Below are 18,515 nucleotides of genomic sequence, written 5' to 3'. Positions count from 1 at the left end.
CAAAGATGCTGAGCCCACATTATTATTATTATCTTTATTTTTATATAGTGCCTAGTGGACCACCATCTCAAAGTGCTTTACAGAGGTAGGCTGTAAACTGTGCATTATTATTATTATTTATTTCTTAGCAGACGCCCTTATCCAGGGCGACTTACAATATACATTATATGCAGTCACTTACAATAGGACATTGATTTAACATCTCATCTGCAGGATGGAGCACATGGAAGTTAAGTGACTTGCTCAGGGTCACACAGTGAGTCAGTCAGTGGCAGAGGTGGGATTTGAACCAGTGACCTTCTGGTTACAAGCCCTGGACTTTAACCACTGCCTCCAGAATTATTGACACCACTATTAAGTTATTTATAGTTTTGTATACAAAATATTCTAAAACATCATAGTTTGCCAGGGATGGAAATAAGACTCCTACTTCATTGCAGTTTCACCCATTCCAGGTTTTACTACAAACTCGATTAGCTACAGTGTATAAGCTCGGACGTGTCATAGTGAAACCAGGAATGGATCAAACTGCTATGCAATGGGAGTATTTTTGCCATCGCTGGTTTGCAACTATTCAGCAGTACAGCTGACTTTTTAAAAGAATAATAAAAGGTTCTTTACAATTGCAATGCTGTTTGTGTTTTTGGGTAGTTGGCCAGTATTTCTGTATTTTGTGTAGAATTCTATGTTGTGCTAATCCTATTTTTAAAAGACTGGGTGGGGGTGGGGGAGGGAAACAGCATTCTCTTCCTGCTCTAGGTGGATAACTTTACCTATTGACCTGTACAGGAATCGATTAAGAGCTATGCTGTAAACACAATGTTTGAACGTCATTTAGAGGTCATGTACTGTAGCTTATTTTTTTGTAGCGGCTGTCAGCACTGGATGAAACCCTGTACAGTATATACTGTACTGAACTATCTATAACCATTTAATTCTATTTTTTTCTCTCAGGACTTTCCATCCTTTTACAATAGCACCCCTGTTAAAGATTCAAGCTTACAGGCAGTGTGTCTGGCAGAACATGCAGCTCCCAAGCCAGTCTTAACCACGGTACAAAAGGATCAAATCCTTTTGGAAGGGTAGACCTCTCATATCCCATTACTTTATCTTACCCACAGGGGTCAACAGGTTCCTTAACGGCAGCACGCCAATGCCAGTTACACCAGCAGAACAGATTTAAAGCTGGTTGGAACTGGCTGTTTTTCAGCCTGGCGTTCTGGTTATACAATTGATGTTCTTTCACACATTATTTTAAATCAAGACTAAAAAAAAAACAAAATCATCATGTATGGGTTTTCTGATCATGGCTTATCATACATATTTGATCTTACAAAGACGGCAAACCCACCTGATTGGTTAAGTGTGCTGTGAGGTCATTGGAGTTGGGGTCATAGGATTCACAGGTCAATCTGACGTAACCATGGCGGAAGAATACCATGTAAGGCACTGTGCTGGCAATGAGGAAGTAGGAACGGACGTCAAACTTCTTTCCTTCTAGGAGCAGAGGGTTTTGAACATACCTGTAAACAGATGCAAGGAATTAGATACAAGGATTCAATAATATTGGAGGATCTCCAGATTCTCCATTGTATTGCCTTTAACAATTTGCTACATTTTTAGCCAGTTTCTTTTATTTATTTATTTTGAGGATTTGAAGCAATTGGAAAACAAAACAAACTTCAATATTTGTACTAGCCTGAACCATTGCCTAAAAACAAGGAAGGCAGCTATGTTGAAACCTGACTAAGTCAGATCTATTTAAAAAAATCAGTGTGTGGGTTTGCTTGGCTAGTCTACAGCAGGGGGCGCTGTAAACCAATAAACTGTACTGATAAATGCCTGGAAGTGCCAGACCACTGTTGCATTCCAAAACTATTTTCTAATCAAGGTAATAAATACCATTTTGGGAATCCAGTCAGACTTTAAGTAGCCGAATGTACAGTAAAAATGTAAAACACAAAGCTATGTATTCTGTTTTAGACCTCCCCAATCCTGGTAAACTTCCATAGGGGGAAAAAAAAGGATTACATCAGCATTACTGGAATTTATTGGATCACTGCATTTTATATTACATTTAGTCACTTGTTGGTTAATTTTACGGCCAAAAGCATATTCCATAATGCGATATAGAATCCCCATATAATACATTCTCAATATAAATTTGTTTTATATTGTTTAACACTCTTCTTAGTTCAAAGATGTTACTGTTGTTAAAAAGTTCACATTTTACTAGCAATGAGTCATTTTCTCCCCTCTTGATTGGCATGGAATTCAGGTAATGGAATGATAGACATATGCTGTGTGTGTCCACTAGATGACATCATGTAAGGAACATGCCTGAGAACACTCTCACAGTACTCGGAATACTGGGAGTAGATGGATAGCAATTTGAGATGTAGAGAGCGTGTCTGTTGAGACGCTGTGTTAGGTACGGACAGTGTGGCAGAATGACAACTTGGGTGGGTAGATGCAAGTGCCCCATTTTGGGATACGTTCAGTGACAACCTCCTATGTACATGTGAGTCAGTTTGTTATGCATGGATTACTTGAGTGTGATGGTACGGTTTCTAAAGAATAAAATCACAGGACAGGGCATATTGTTAAAAAAATAAATAAACTAGGTGGCAACAGCTCGAATCAAAAATCTGAAAAAAGCTGAAATTGAAAAAAAAAACATTGCAGAAGTGAGAAAATCTAATTATACATACGAATGTCATACAGCCGATCAGAAAGACCTATTTGTTTTAACTGTTACTTTACACTGCAATATATAAAACTATGTAATCAACTGTCACTTTAAAGATCACACAGACTATCATTCTGCCAAACCATAATGCTAAGGAAATTAAAAAGATGCTTGGAGCTCGCCGCTGCCAAATTGAGGGCAGCGCACACACGCCACATCATTTCACTCCTGCTTTGCAAGTATTTAAATGAGATGTGATTATGTTCTAGACCTGACACCGGCCTTTTAAAAGACTTTAGGAGGGCGAGGCATGAAAATCGACAGATGCCCTAACTCATTTTGTTAAAGGGGAAGTACATGCATTAGAGTAATGTTGTGAGGTATATTCAATTCATCTAAAGTGGCGGATCTAATCATTAAAATGTACAAGTACAATGGTGATGTTAGGATCCGCCCCCATTTAGATCAATTGATTCAATGCCAGTGTTTTAAAGAAGAGTGTATTATATACTTAAGGCTTTTTTTTAAATGATAGCACCTGTAAATTTCAACTTCTTTGCCCAGATTTATTCTAGCAAAGAGTCTATTTAAACTATACAGTGTCTGATAATCAGCCAGATAACCTCTTCATCAGAAGTATTATTCCTATGCAACTTGAGGAGAACCAAGAAACCTCTAATAAAGGCAGTAGTTTCCCCCAATTTTTCCTCTCTCTCGTGTGTTATTGCTCAATTGTTACACCTTTCTTGCTGTGCTTTCTTCCCTGTTGCATGCAGTTCCCCTTTAAGCCACAAACCCTACAGAAGGAAGATTCCTTCACCATTTCTCTGAACAAGGAAGCGTAGGCAGGGAGAGTCTTGAAACGTTGGAAATGAGGTGAAGCAATCAGGCAACACACAAACACTGCCATACTTAAAGCTTTAAAAAAAAAAAATAGATCTTTTCAGAGCAACTTCTAGTAGGCCCGCCCTTGTAATGACAGGGCCCACAGCGCACCACTGCATGTCTGACAGTAACTGCTTTTTTCACAATAAAGAAACTTCTTGTCAAGACCAGGACTCTTGGTTAATTGACTGCTTTACTTAAGAGATTAATTTGTCATTTATTAATCCTGTAAATATAAGGCAGACCCCCAAAGTATCAGCCAAGAGTTTTGGTTAGACCCGCACCACAATTATGAGACAAGGTTTCAGGGTTACCTAACACTGTGTGATTTTTACAGCAGTAGATGCTTCCTGTGTGCCACACTTATAACCCGAACCAGTCACACAGTACTCAGAAAACATCTCAATGAAAAGTGGTGCAGAGGGACTTTTTATTTAGACAAGGGTGCGATAGATAAGGAGGCTGTGTGGTCCAGTGGTTAAATAAATTGGCTTGTAACCAGGATGTCCCTGGTTCAAATCCCACCTCAGCCACTGACTCATTGTGTGACCCTGAGCAAGTCACTTAACCTCCTTGTGCTCCGTCTTTCGGGTGAGACGTAGTTGTAAGTGACTCTGCAGCTGATGCATAGTTCACACACCCTAGTCTCTGTAAGTCGCCTTGGATAAAGGCGTCTGCTAAATAAACAAATAATAATAAACAATAATAATAGATAGTGTGATGAGATAGAATCAGAAGACTGTTGTGGTAGGGAACCAAAAACATTTGGTAGCAATTCTCCAGTCAAAAAGCAAACTAAAATATCAATCAATACAGTACTTATTTAGCATTGTATGAATGATTTAGTTCACAGAGATTGATGAGTGGTTTCTCAGGTGTAATATCCTACCTTTGTACTATTCTGGCCTGAGGCGATTTGAAAGGTATCTTTTTGTAAAGTGGGTTCTCTTCAATGTTCTGCAGCCTGGAGCGAAAGTCTTCCATATCTTCAGCTGTCTTCAGTAGGAAGATCCCGCGACCTTGATTCAGACCTGTGGGCTTACAAATCCAGACCTGTCTCTCTGCAGCACAAACCAAGAAAGGAAGTTAGCCAGGATACAGGGCGTTTTTTTTACCCTGTATTTACAGGTGTCTTAAAACAAAACAAAAAAATCTTTTCATACAGTTTTGGCTGCCGAGATATTTCAAACTTTAATTTCACTTAGACTCAGGAGAAGCTCCAGCCACCACACTATAAAACCCCACTTCCTGTGCAGCAGGATGAAAGAAACATGCGAGTGTGGCGCTCTGACACTTGCTGCATAGCGAGTTAATCTATGGCAGGGGTGTCCAATCCCAGTCCTGGAGGGTTATTCCACTCCAGGTTTAACAGGTAACATTATATAATTAACTACTTCAGGGTCTGGATGGAGGTTATATTGGTTAAATTAAACAATTTAGAACAAGGTTGAAACAAAGACCAGGAGTGGAAGGAACCACTTTGGACAGCCCTGATTTACAGTGTGCTGGAAATACTCATTTGTTTTTTCCAGATTGTCTGCCTAACCCTCTGAAATCTAACCAAAGGTAGTAATTATCAAAGATTATAAACAGGTTACACCTCAAGATTATGTTCCCGGTTAGTGCCTAACACCTAATTCAATTTATTATAGCAAACATATTGTATTAAACAATGCTATATAAACAGAATTGAATAAAAGACTTTATACTGAATATACTATCAAAAAAGCCTGTGTAAGATAGAAATTATAGATAATCGGCCAGGTTTACCTTCATACAGCGCAAAGAAAGCTTCCCTTTCTTCCTTTACATCCATGCGGAATGTGTCAGGAAAGAAATCTTCCAGTTTTAATAGCCTGCAGAATAGAAAATAAAAGGCTGTCATGCAAGTGTAAAAAGCAGAGCAACGCCAACAATACAACATGGCACACAATATCATCTCTGAGAAAAAGTGGGATGGGTGTGATAAAGCAGAAACTAATTCATTCTGGTTATTATCTGTATAGAAGGTGTGTGCTTGGCTTCAAAAAGTCACTATAATTCCTTATATTTCCACCATATGTGACTTCTTAAAGGCTCGCTTACTCTAGTGCTTGGTCATCTGTTGTGGCATAAACGGCATTGCAGACAAAAATAATACAGTAACCCATGGCTTAGTGGCCAAACGATCTTCTCAACAGCAAATGTGGACACATTAGTAACGATAAAGACTTTAGGTGCCTGTGGCAAGGTGCCCGCCCCTTTTATTATTTATGTATATATTATTATTATTATTATTATTATTATTATTATTATTATTATTATTATTATTGTGTTTATGTGCAGGCGGACGAACTGTCCGTTATTATATATTATTTGAGACCGGCGAAAAGCCGGCTATATAATGTGAAGCTGGGTGGATGGGGTTAATTCCCCATCCCTATATAAAGCTCTTGGGAATGTGGCTGGAGCCTTAATAAGGTCATTGTTTGATGGGTAATTAAGGCTCCAGCCACAGGATATAAAAGACCCACTCCGGGCTCAGAGGGAGAAGAGAGTTGTGAGTTAAATGGGCCAAGAGTGAATGCTACCAGCCAGGGAACAAGGTACTCGTTTTTGTAAAATAAATATAGTTTGTGTTTGTTTTGTTTGGCCAACGTGCCCTTTCTTTGGTGTTTTGTTTATTTTTGTTATTTAATAAACATACTGCTTTGGCAGTTTCAGCCCTGTATCCTTTGTGTTTGTGCTGCTTCCTGAACCTGCCGTCACCACCCACACGCACCACTCCAGCCATCCATGACAGTGCCACAGAGTACCAATCACCTTTATTCCCCAAACACCCACAGCTTCTCTTACTTCCGAGGTTACACATGCTTTTGTCAGATGCTCCGGCAAACTGAATCTCCAAACTAGACCCAATGATCAGTGTCCAGTTTATCTGGAGGTAGCAGGGGACAGAATGGGACATGCAGGCTGCGTTGAGGAGACGTCCATGTCCATGTTAGAAGCCAGCGCCTCGAGCCTGACACTTACTTTGAAGCTCTGCCCAGCTGGACCTTGGTGACAACCCGCTCATACTCCCTCAGGCTGCTCAGAAGGCCTATCTTGGTGGTCAGGACCTTGTTATTGGGGATTTGGTAAACAAGCTGCTCACCTGTAGCAATGAAAGAAAGAGGACAGAAATGTAGCTAGACGGCTGTTCACACCCAACACACACAAGTGGGAAAGACATGGTGTGGCAGGGCAGAAGGAAAGCACATCATTAGAGGGGGCAGGGCTAAGCCCTGCATGGAAATTAAATGTGTTGTGCTTATTCAGCACGGGTAAATGTATGGTTATGATTTAAAATGTATTGTTTAAGTTTATTTAAAACAGGTGATGTTATTTTTGTCGTCTTTGAATGTATTTTGTGTTTATTTAAAAAAAAATGTTTTTGTTTCTTATTGTTGGTTTAAATGTGGCCTGGCAGAGGCGGTGTTAGCAGCTCGTCTCTGCCAGACAGCTCGTGAGACTGCGTGGTCGGCAGCAAATTAATTAAATTGCTGTCGACCACACAGATATTTAAAAACCCTGTGCAGAATGTGACCATCTCCAGATTAATTGATTCATGTTTTGCTAATCTGCTGATGGTAAGAACCTGCAGCTTTTTGGTTGTTCAAGGAGGTGGAATGTGAACGAGAGCGAGTGAGACAGACAGACAAAAACAAAAATGAAAGTTAAAAGAAAAATAAACAATTGCTACTCGTGCTGGGCAGACCAGCACAGTATTTGTTTGGGAGTCATTTTGTTTTTGAGATTTGTTTTTGTTTGAACTTTTATTTTTGCTCTATGAGCAGTGTTTTTGTACAACCTTTTTGTTTTCATTAAAAACGTCGCACCAGCACTTTGCACTCGTAGTACCTGCCTGTGTGTCTCTATCAGCTGTGTGGTCTGGGGACGTCAACGCTCAGCCGTCCTGTCACACATGGCCTCTATCAAATCACTTCTTCAATGTTTCTGTATTGCTTATGCTGGTTTAATATAAGCTACAGCTATGGTCAAAGGTTTTGCATTACCTAGAATTTTACAACAGAACCTTCAATATGTTAACTTAACTTTATTCAGCAGGTTTCATTCGATTTTATGAAGCAAAAATCATTAATTCTATAGGGTGATGCAAAACCTTTGGCCATAGCTGTATATTATATACAATCCATTGGTAGAGAGCTACCACAGTGGTAATATCTGTATATTTTTTCATACCAATGTTATCATTATAGCATGAACTACTGTAAATCATGCTTGTGTAATCAATTGCAATACTGTGGTAACATATCGGTACCAGCTTTGGCTTGCATTGATGACTGTGCCAACAGTATTGTTTGGATCCTAGTTAAATGTTTCAATGATCATGCTCATCAGTTTTTCTTTCGCGTTTGTTAGTATAGTACCCAATCGTGAGAGTTGGGGAGTGACCTGAGAAAGCTTTGGGTTGTGTGTACTGTATTCAGAGACTCTTATTTCCTGTATGCAGGGCAAGTGGATATATAAACTCCTCTGTTTTCTTTACCTTGGTGAAAGTTGATGTACGTGGCATAGGATTTGGTCTCGCACCATTTCAGTTTATAATCCTCTCTGTTCTTGTTGTTGATGCGCTGCCAGCCTTTACTCAAACAGTAGGCACCCACACTGAATTAGAAATGAAGAAATAAGCAGACATACCAACCTTTTGACAGTTTCCAATTCTCAAACCAGATGGCATACTTCCATTTCTTGTATAGAACTTTTTACAGTTTCTCTTAATCATATTCTACAGTAACAAGAATGATATACATATACAAGCTGTGTGCGTGTGTGTGTGTGTGTGTGTGTGTGTGTGTTAAACATGAGAAGATTGTATACAAACACGTGCTGGAGTCGCTGTCCCGCTCATATTTATCTGTAGATGAGCTCTGTATGTCAGCTACACCATGAAGCATAAATGCACTGGCAATGGGCCCATTATGCATTAAAAGAAGCTAGGCAGCAGCAGTGCTAGACAAGTGCCGCTAAAGCATGCAGTTGCAAGAATGCAGGTTATATACTAGTGCACATCGTATACTGGTAATTACAGTATCCACTGCAATTAGAATCACCCAACTTTTATTTTTTGCAACCTTGTTTTAAAAATGCATATTTGTTTTCTGTGCAAGTTCTAGCTCATTACACTGTTAAAGACTGCTGATCATGATAAAGACTGGGCCAGGCTCCCGCTCTTACAGCAGAGCAGAATTGCCTGCTGATTATTCCAGTATCACACCAACAGATACAGTCAGCAGATAAGCAGACTGGCGCAGCACACACGGGACAGGTGTCTTGATTAATGTACAACCAAATAACCAGGAAGAAATCCAACTCCTGGTATCTGCTCATAAACTTAACGGTCTCTGTGGCTTTACAGCTCTTCCTGACCTTCAAATCACTGCACCTTTTTGTAAGTGTGCAAAACTTGAATGATATATCTATCTATCTATCTATCTATATATATATATGTTTTATTGAAGATTGAAATAATGTTAACATTGTGAGGTAGACTACTGTCCACCAGGCTCTAAACAGAGACCCCTAAACTGCTGTCGTTTAGAACCTGACCCAGATTTGAACCCAGGCTTCCAGAAGGTAAAGTCTTGGGAATTAGCCCACATTCCTATCCTAGAACAGTAGAGAAGGTTAAAATCACTCACAGGGCGCCCCCGTTTCCTCCTCCTATATAAAAGAAAGGCCCGGGTCCTTTGGGGTCCTGTTTTTTGTCAGACTCTGAGCTTCTTTTAAAACTCAATTTGCTGAGGCCTTCTGCTTTCCCACAGTCCGGAGACTCGATTACGAGGCCGTCGGGGGCTAAACAAAAGATCACATTTAAAAAAAACGTTAGCATTTTCTACAATTTTATTGTCTAATGGTATGGTAAAAAATAAATATTTAGTATACCTTGTGTAATAATAATATGTTATGCGTTTCCACTTTGATGTCATAAGCAACATCAGTGGAATAAATGGGATAACTTTTATCACATGTGTGAAAGTGTCATGCCACTGATAAAAGTTGCTATCACATACTAAAACCATGCAGTAGCTGCTATTCACACATGCTGTACAGTATTTATGGTGACAGAGAAATAGAATACTAAAAATCAATAATGCATCACTTTTTAAACGGTTTCTTACATGCAAACATACCTGGGAAATTGTAGGGTGAATTTTGGAATGAATTGGGGGAAGCTGCAGAGGCTACTCTTGAAGACCTGCTCCACAAAGAGAATGACAGGCATAGCTTGTCCTGAAGCCATGTCATCTCTAGGTGGATTGTATGTAGGCTGTTGCAACAGCAGGCTGAGTTAGAAAGCAGGTCATCATAAAGCCAAAGCATACAGTAAGTGCTGACCTTATGTGTCTTGTGCTTTGTTACACACCACTGATCAGGTGTCAGGGCTGAGAGTGAAAGTTAGCAGCTCCGTATCACTTTTCTATGTCAGTTATAGAAGATCACACTTACCTGGATGTGAGTTCTTTTTACGAAAGAGTAGGCAGGAGCACTGACTTTTTGTTACAATCCCTTCAGTCCCAATTTTTTACTTTAACTTTTTTTATGAACTTTAGTGGGGTACAAGAAGTTAGCCTGCCAATTTATGGATTATAAAAGTATAGCTGAAAAAAGAAACTTAACATTGAACAATGTAGTGACCGAAAGGAATACCTACATATTAAAAGTTAATAGAATCATTGCTGTTTTTTTTTTTTAAAACAGTAATATTTCCAAACATCATTGTTATTATGACATCAGATAATTAACCATCACCTCCTTCAAAACTGCTACAGAGAAGTTGGTTTGGGGTTTGGAAAATTGTTGGTAGTTATGTGATTGCATGCAGGTTGGGATTAGGGTAGACTGATGCTGATGTCAGCAAAAACATACAGCCTCATAAAGGTCTGTGGAAACAAGTAGAGCCTTTTTAAAAGTCAATTTAAGAAATGGGGAGGGCCAGGCTAGCTGGTGCTGTGTTACATTGGCTTTTGATTAATGGAAGGTGATATGAGGTGTGACATGACATCTCAAGCAATCATTTAAACACTGCAAACAAAAACAGTGGCTTTCAGTAAAGCAGACAGTTACCATACAAGGCCATTTTACACGTGCATATATATATATATATGACCGTATGGTATAATCCTAGTGTATTATCCCAGGTTTTTGTCCATCCAGTCAATGATCAAATAGGAGATATTATATATCCTATTTACTCAGCTGCAGGGAAATAATATGACTGAGGATTTAATTTCCTAAGATTTTAGACAATGGAAAATATGGGCAAAGCACATTATATGTTTTGCATGCTGTGGGTTACACACACACACACAAGGCAGGCTATACTGTAACGTGCTATATAATACCTAATATGGACAGAAAACCGAGCTTGAATACTGAGGTGTTTTTGATAGAGTAGTATACAAGGGAGCACATTATACACTGGATGTGTCATGCTTGTTATACACAGGATGTGTGCTATATGCGCAACGTTATGGTAGGCCTGGTTGTTTGTCATGCTGCTTACATGGTCCCTAACGCGGAATACTGAAGTCAAAGACAACAGAACCTGCCAACACAGTGTGTAACTTAAATGGGCAGCACAGGTGTCAGGGTCGAGGAAGAGTGCCGCCTTTGAAGTTTTTAAAATGCAGCCACTGACCACTGACACGTAATGCATGAATGCATGCATCTGGAAACATGTCGCTGGGCCAGATTTGTTTGATGCCGAAATCTGCAATTTGCGCATTCTCTTTTTTTTTGTGAAAGGAAAATAAAACTGTTAATGTTACGAAACAAGTAATAATCAAAACAGAAAGCTTAATTTAAAGACTCGAAAATAACCGTCACACTTAATATGTTGAAAATGAACTTGAAACAGTCAACAGCTAGGCTTGTAATGCAGACAATGATTGTTATATGCAGTAGGCAACACTATAGGTTTATGACGGTAAATCGTTGAGAATGTTCACAGCTCACTGGGAACCAAACAAGTTGCTCCTATATTAATATATATATATATATATATATATATATATATATATATATATATATATATATATATATATATATATATATATATATGTATATATATATATGTATATATATATATATATATATATATATATATATATATATATATATATATATATATATATATATATATAATTATTTAAGAAAGGCCTTGAATGGTTTACATTGGGCCTCTTCTGCCACTTTAAAGCACAGAGTTGTTGAATCAGACCATATTTGCAGACTTTACATTGAAACCAACAATTATGCAACAAAATCTATAATTGGTTGACATTCTGTGGTTGTTATGGCAACTCCTGAATTGACGTACACAGTACTGGGCACCTCTTAGGTTAAGAATGTGTAAGGAGTAAAACACGCCTCTAAATACCACAGCTGCCTAAAAACCTTGTTAGATTCCTGAGAACGTACTCAAATAGCAACTGGTACAGGAGTGTTCAGAATTTATTTAGTTTATTAATTATATATATATAAAAACAAGAATAAATGCACTAATGCTATAGCCGCAGTATATACAGTAATGTAGCTTCATGGAGCTAATTTGTCATGCATTTTTATTTGTTAAATAACAAAGCTTATTATGCAGATCATTGAAGCAAAATACTGTACTCAAACAAATTAACATACACTTAATTGTATAGAATATATATTTATTTATTTCTTGCAATGGTGTAATGAATGAATGAATGTCAGTTATTTCAATGTAATAATGAATATATGTATATGATTCAGCATGGTGGCAATTAACCACATTGGGGTTTTTTTTGTTTTAGTTTTTTCAACTTAACGCAATTCTAAGAGGAGAATGAACATCACTGCATGGAAAACCAGTGTGTGATTTTTAAAGCAATAGTCTTTTATGATTAACTCTTTGAAGTTGGTTTAAGTCCAATTGGCTTGAAGTCAAGTGAGCTTCCCTTGTTCAAGTCATTCATAAGCAACCCATCAATGACTTTGCCAAGGCTACAGGGAGCTCAAATGCAACACAGCAATGACTTTGCCAAGGCTACAGGGAGCTCAAATGCAACACAGCAATGACTTTGCCAAGGCTATAGGCAGCTCAAATGCAACACAGCAATGACTTTGCCAAGGCTACAGGCAGCTCAAAAGCAACACAGCAATGACTTTGCCAAGGCTACAGGGAGCACAAAAGCAACACAGCAATGACTTTGCCAAGGCTACAGGCAGCTCAAAAGCAACACAGCAGTGACTTTGCCAAGGCTACAGGGAGATGACTGTTCTCAATGGGGGACTATTTTAATGATCTATTTAGTGTCAGATCTGCATACTCTTATTGTAGATTATGTATGCAATATAGTATGATGTATTTATGAATATATATGATGTCCATATTAAATCAATGTTTTACCCCCTCTAGATGTATTATTGACCCATTTAATAATATGAATACAGTGGGTGAGTACTGCAGAAAATCAGGCTTATCAATTTAGGATAGGTGGTATTAAGCTCCGCCATTGTTTAGATCATTAAAATAGACCTCTAGAACTCCAGTCCCAGCATCCTTTGGAAGCTGTGTTGTCAAAGACTTGCGTGATAATGGTAATGATTCTCTCATTATTAAAAGCAACAACGAACAAAAGTCTCTTTAAAATAATAAATATATATATATATATATATATATATATATACATAGTTTTAAATCTATGCTGTATACCAGATATGACCAACAATACCAGGAATCTTAATCACCCATCTATAGAGATGCCATGCATTTGATTACTTAAAATTCACAGTTTTGAAAGAACAAAGATGCTTCCAAACTGAACAAGAACATTAAACCTTCTAATATTCTTTCATAAAGTCAGTGGATTTAAACTAAATGCATTTCTGCTTGGGCATGCAGAGAACTGGTCCCTTAGAGCAGTGGTTCTCAAACTGGGGGGCAAGAATTATCATGCACATCTTATCCTATGTATATATTAATTTGAAGAAAATCTTACTGCTGGCATGTCAAGGTTTCTAGATGGCGCTGTGCATCTGACTGGTGTCTTTTATTTAAGCTTGCATACTATTGGATTAAGTCCGCTACCATCTGGTGATGTACGTTGTTTATTGGCTTACTGCGTGGTGTGTGCATTAGTAAGCGTTGGACACAATCGGTAAACTGTTATTTGCAGTGTTAAGTTTGCTCTTATTCGTGCAAAAGAAAGTGACATACAGAGAAGCCAGTGCCATATTGGATTTTTTTTACCGGTATATGTACATGTGTGTGAAGGGGAGGGGTGTCAAGTACCACAAACAAGAGAAAGAGGGGCACGGTCCAAAAAGTTTGAGAACCACTGCCCTAAAGAATGATATACAGTATATTCAGATTGATTTGTAAAGCTACAGTACATGATCATTGTACATTATTTTTAGTGTCGTTTTCCATTTTGATTACACAAGTCCTATTTCCACAGACACACTCTTTTGAGGTCCCAGCTAATAAAACAGAATACTTGCACACAGATAACTGCACAAAATATTAAATCAAATACCTCTGGAGGATACATGCTAACACAAATGCAAGCACACATATAACAAGAGGTGCCCTGGGAACCGCATAGCCCAGCACACCTGGCCCACCTTCCTCAGCTGCTGGTCCTGAAGCACACTGCTGCTCCTGCTCTTCCCCTTGACCTCTGCACTCCACCTTTTTCTTCTTCTTCATTTTCCTCACGGTGGCCCCGGCCGTCTTTGGGTTTGCACTGGTATCCGTCTTTGTTTCTGTTTTACGAGGGTTCAAAATATTTTTACTTTTGGTTTCTGGCTTGGCATCTGGCTGGCCGGTTTCCTGAGCTTGGTTGTCCAGTGCACTGACCTCCCTCTCGTTTGGTGAAGTGCACACCCCTGCACTCTCTGTGCTTGGGGAGTCGATATCAATCTCTCCCTCACTGTGGACCTTTGATCCAGTCCTGGGAACATCCTGCAAGTCCTTACTGTTCTCTGGCTTGGCTTCACTTGGCTCTGTTTGGTCTCCATGTTTCAGCTGCATGATGCCCGGCTCACTGTTTGACTCCTCTAGTTCAATCTCTTCCTGTACATCCTCCTCATAGAAGATGGATTTTGGACTTGGCAGCTGCTTTGGAAAACCCCACTTGTGTTGACTGCAGTGACTGTGAAAGAAATAGTAAAACAACAGGCTCAAGCTTTAACTAAATGCTTAAAATAGGTTAAGAAGGCCGTACTTTATACCATGATATGTTATTCAGTTTTTCATTTACAATAAATTGAAACTACTTAAAAAAACAGGATTAAAAATCACTAATTCAAGGTGATGTCATAAACCAAAAGTTTCTACAAGGGCGATGTCATAAAAGGAATATGACAGGTTAACAATAAAATACTTAGTGTAGGTTTGCCAGTGAAAGTTAAACAGTCAGATTGTCATATGCAATTTATATAACATAAATGCAGTAGTAAAATACCCATCTAAAACGTGGTTAAAAATAGCTTGGAGTTTGAAACTGGTCAGCAGTATGTTCATCTTCATGGAAAATTATCTTGGTAATATGTAATGTCTCTCAGGTTTTGAAATAAAAAAAAGTTAACTTATCTAAGTTGATAAAATGAATAATCCATTAATTGGATACACTTCAAAATATCGGTACATTAAATACAGTACTTTCAAAAAAAGATATGATCAAATACAGTACAATAGTTGATAACGCATTGAGTTATTATCAATGTATTGTGAGTGCATGTAGTAAAAACTTCAATAAATGGTCACTACAGTACATTGTACCTACAGGTATTTAATGTGCATGCATTTTCAAGTAATGACATTTTGGGTTTGGTTTTTAATTATATAAAGCTTTTTTTATTTAAACATAACTCATTTCTGGTATTCCTACATACACGTTTTCAGTTTACCATACTTGTTCTGTACTTTATATATATATATATATATATATATATATATATATATATATATAAACAAAACTAAGTAAAATATTTTACAACATAAAAAGCAAATTCTAACCTTGTGTATCAGCAGCAGACTAAAACTCTTTGCAGGGCTTTCAGGGTTAAATGCATCTTTGCAGAACTTTAATTACACTTTTACAAAGCACAGAATCTTGCAGATGTCGGCACTCAAGAGAGTTCTTCATTGATCCTGAAGACGACTGACAGGTCCATTGAAAAACATTACCAATCAAGGTGTTTTCCTCCCAGATATTTCTACTTTGTGGTACAAAAGTTGCTGGACAAGGTTCAGTAAACACTTGGCACTGTATACAACTGCATGTTGTCCTAGCAATGGTTGTCTTGGTAACTGTTGCTAATTGTAGATGGATTCTATAAACTAGGTATTGAACAACATCATGGCAGTGTGATCAGGAAATAATTACATCAGTCATTCAGTTTGCGTGTATTAAATATTCATATCTACCAAGCTCATCATCTGATTTAGGAGAATACAGTGATCACCATTTTTTAACTATAAAAAACTTAACTATTATTATTATTATTATTATTATTATTATTATTACTATTATTATTATTATTACTATTATTAATAAAAGCACACAGTCTTGCATACTTTTTTTCTTCAATATTTTAAGGTGAATCATTCCAGACCGCTGATAAAATTTAAACAAATTTAACACTGGGATGTAATATCACACCCACACCCAGACCAACAGTTATAGCTGAATGCAAACAAAGCTACAACACCCACTTTATTTAAACAACAGTAGAAAAAAATAGCATTAAAGTGTGCAGGGGTATACAGAAACAGACCAGAGCATACAACCCCTGTCCTGCAACACTCCACTGCATGGACTGTTCAAATTGCCAGTTGGCATCAGAACGCCTGCATGTATCTGTCTAGCAACCAAGTTCTCATCCTAAAACAAGCCAGTGAACTACCATAAAATACAACGGCTAAAATTGACAGGGAAAACACCCGCAATGACTAAAAACACTGCCAGTTTGCTCCCAGTTAACCAGTTACTTAAACCGGCCTTACAGGTTCCGTCTGACTGTAAACACCATGGCATGTTACAGCCTGCTTAGGCCTGTACTGCAGTTAGTATCCCATGAAATATTCTGTAGTGCAGTGTGACAGATGGCTTGAGTGGTGCGTGTGGGTGGTGACGTCAGACCAGGAAATGAAACAATAACAATAAATGTACGGGGCAAAAAGGGGCTGCAGCGCTCGTATTTTATTAATTAAATATAAAATAAAAATGTAAACAAAATCACTCTCCTCACAACTCCCAACTCTGAGCCTGGAGTGGGTCTTTTATACTGAGCCTTAATTACCCATTAAACAATTACCTTATTAAGGCTCCAGCCACATTCCCAGGGGCTACACTTTACGAGACCGTCTTTTCGCCGGTCTCAAACAATAAACAATAATTTCGGACGGCTTTCGTCCGTCCACACACACATATACAAAAATATATAATAATAATAATAATAATAATAATAATAATAATAATAATAATAATAATAATAATACATAAATAATAAAAGGGGCGGGCACCTTGTCACATGCAGTCATAACTCTGAATTGCTGGTAGATTATAAATACTGTGGTCTGATTCAAAGAAATGAGAAAACAGATGAATTCACATGGTACTAGAGATTTCCTTGCCGTTCTGGTTAAAGCTTTCATGAAAGATTCCTTGCTTGAGACTTTTAATGAATACATTAGCAGGTTATAGTGGCAGTATCCATAAGTACTATACATCAGGGTAATATTACAGTATTCATGTGTAGGAGTTTAAAGTACAGTAGCATATTCTTATCATGCTGGCCATAAACTACAGAAGGAACCATCTTAAGTACTGAGCCATCGAAAAAAAAACTCTGTGGCTGCTGTTCAGCTCCACCACACCTCAAGCTATATAGTCCTCTATCCCAGCTACCCTTCCCAGTAACAATTACTTGCAAGATGCATGAACTTTCAATGCTTGTGTATGACATTTCATGTACTTTTCATCCGCAAATACCAAGGATTCCAGTTTCTCTGCATAGTTTGACAGCGCTGCTGGAGTTGTGATTCATGAGGAGAATGCTAAGTTCATTTCTCAGTGTTGCCTGTACGAAGATGCTTGCCGAATCTGCCACGTGTCATTTAAAAAGCACTGCATGGAAATCGGAAAGCAGCGCTACAGGTACAGTACCTGTTTCCTGGGAAATCTGAGTTGCTGTACATATACCCTGAAGATAATGAATAAATAACAGATGACAAGGTACCGAGCACCCTGCTGGCAAGACCTTTGCATCTGTTTATTGACTTGTCAAACACAAGAGCAGACTGCATCTCCCTTTAAAGAGCACTAAACTTACTGTTATCACAGCAGTGTGATCATTCGCTGAAAGTGCAGTGGAAATGTGTGGCCAAAGAAAACAGACTGGCGCTTGTCAAACAGTACACAGAAGGAGGAAAGTGCTATTGTTCCCATAACTTTTGATGGAAGGGCAGCATAGAAGTATAGGATCAAAGCTATGCTTATTCCATGCTGATATCTGGAAAGCAAGTGGATGTGCTGTAGGTTGTGGGTTTTTTTCCATCATGGAGATGCCTGCAGAGTTATCCAGGATCAGTCGGAGTATGTTTACTATATTATGGTAAAAACTCACTCGCTCTCCAACTGCGCTCAAGCATTCACTCTTATTTATCTCTTTGCATTAAATCGCGCCCTCCATCTGCCTTCATCAATCCCGGGCATGCCATTCAGACCCCAATCACCCGCCAGCATTCTAGGGGTACAAATGCATGTCCAGGATTGGTGAACCCAGACAGACTGGCAACCAACCAAATCAGACTGCTGTGAAAAGTGTTTAGTTGTGCTAATGTGGCGAATCTCACGGTTTCCGTCGGCAGGGGTTTCTCACAGGCAGGACCTCGCGCTCTGAAGCATAGCGCCGATACCGC

The 18,515-nt window shown here is 38.5% G+C and overlaps 1 protein-coding gene across 6 annotated transcripts in view; it reads right to left on the bottom strand.

Moving 5' to 3' along the window:
* Window positions 1-18,515, bottom strand: part of LOC117431983 (protein polyglycylase TTLL10-like) — a 90,476-nt gene that overhangs the window by 12,430 nt on the left and 59,531 nt on the right. For all 6 annotated transcript variants that reach the window (XM_059002304.1, XM_059002305.1, XM_059002306.1 and 3 more), the window contains 7 exons: window positions 14,213-14,742; window positions 9,256-9,409; window positions 8,103-8,221; window positions 6,587-6,707; window positions 5,345-5,430; window positions 4,464-4,635; window positions 1,352-1,523 (listed from right to left, as the gene is read on the bottom strand). In XM_059002304.1, coding sequence (XP_058858287.1) covers window positions 1,352-1,523; window positions 4,464-4,635; window positions 5,345-5,430; window positions 6,587-6,707; window positions 8,103-8,221; window positions 9,256-9,409; window positions 14,213-14,742 — 1,354 coding nt within the window. The remainder of the gene's footprint in view (window positions 1-1,351; window positions 1,524-4,463; window positions 4,636-5,344; window positions 5,431-6,586; window positions 6,708-8,102; window positions 8,222-9,255; window positions 9,410-14,212; window positions 14,743-18,515) is intronic.

The sequence above is a fragment of the Acipenser ruthenus genome, chromosome 27, assembly GCF_902713425.1.
Source record: "Acipenser ruthenus chromosome 27, fAciRut3.2 maternal haplotype, whole genome shotgun sequence".
In the NCBI taxonomy this organism is placed as follows: Eukaryota; Metazoa; Chordata; class Actinopteri; order Acipenseriformes; family Acipenseridae; genus Acipenser; species Acipenser ruthenus.
This window is presented reverse-complemented; position numbering and strand designations above follow the sequence as displayed.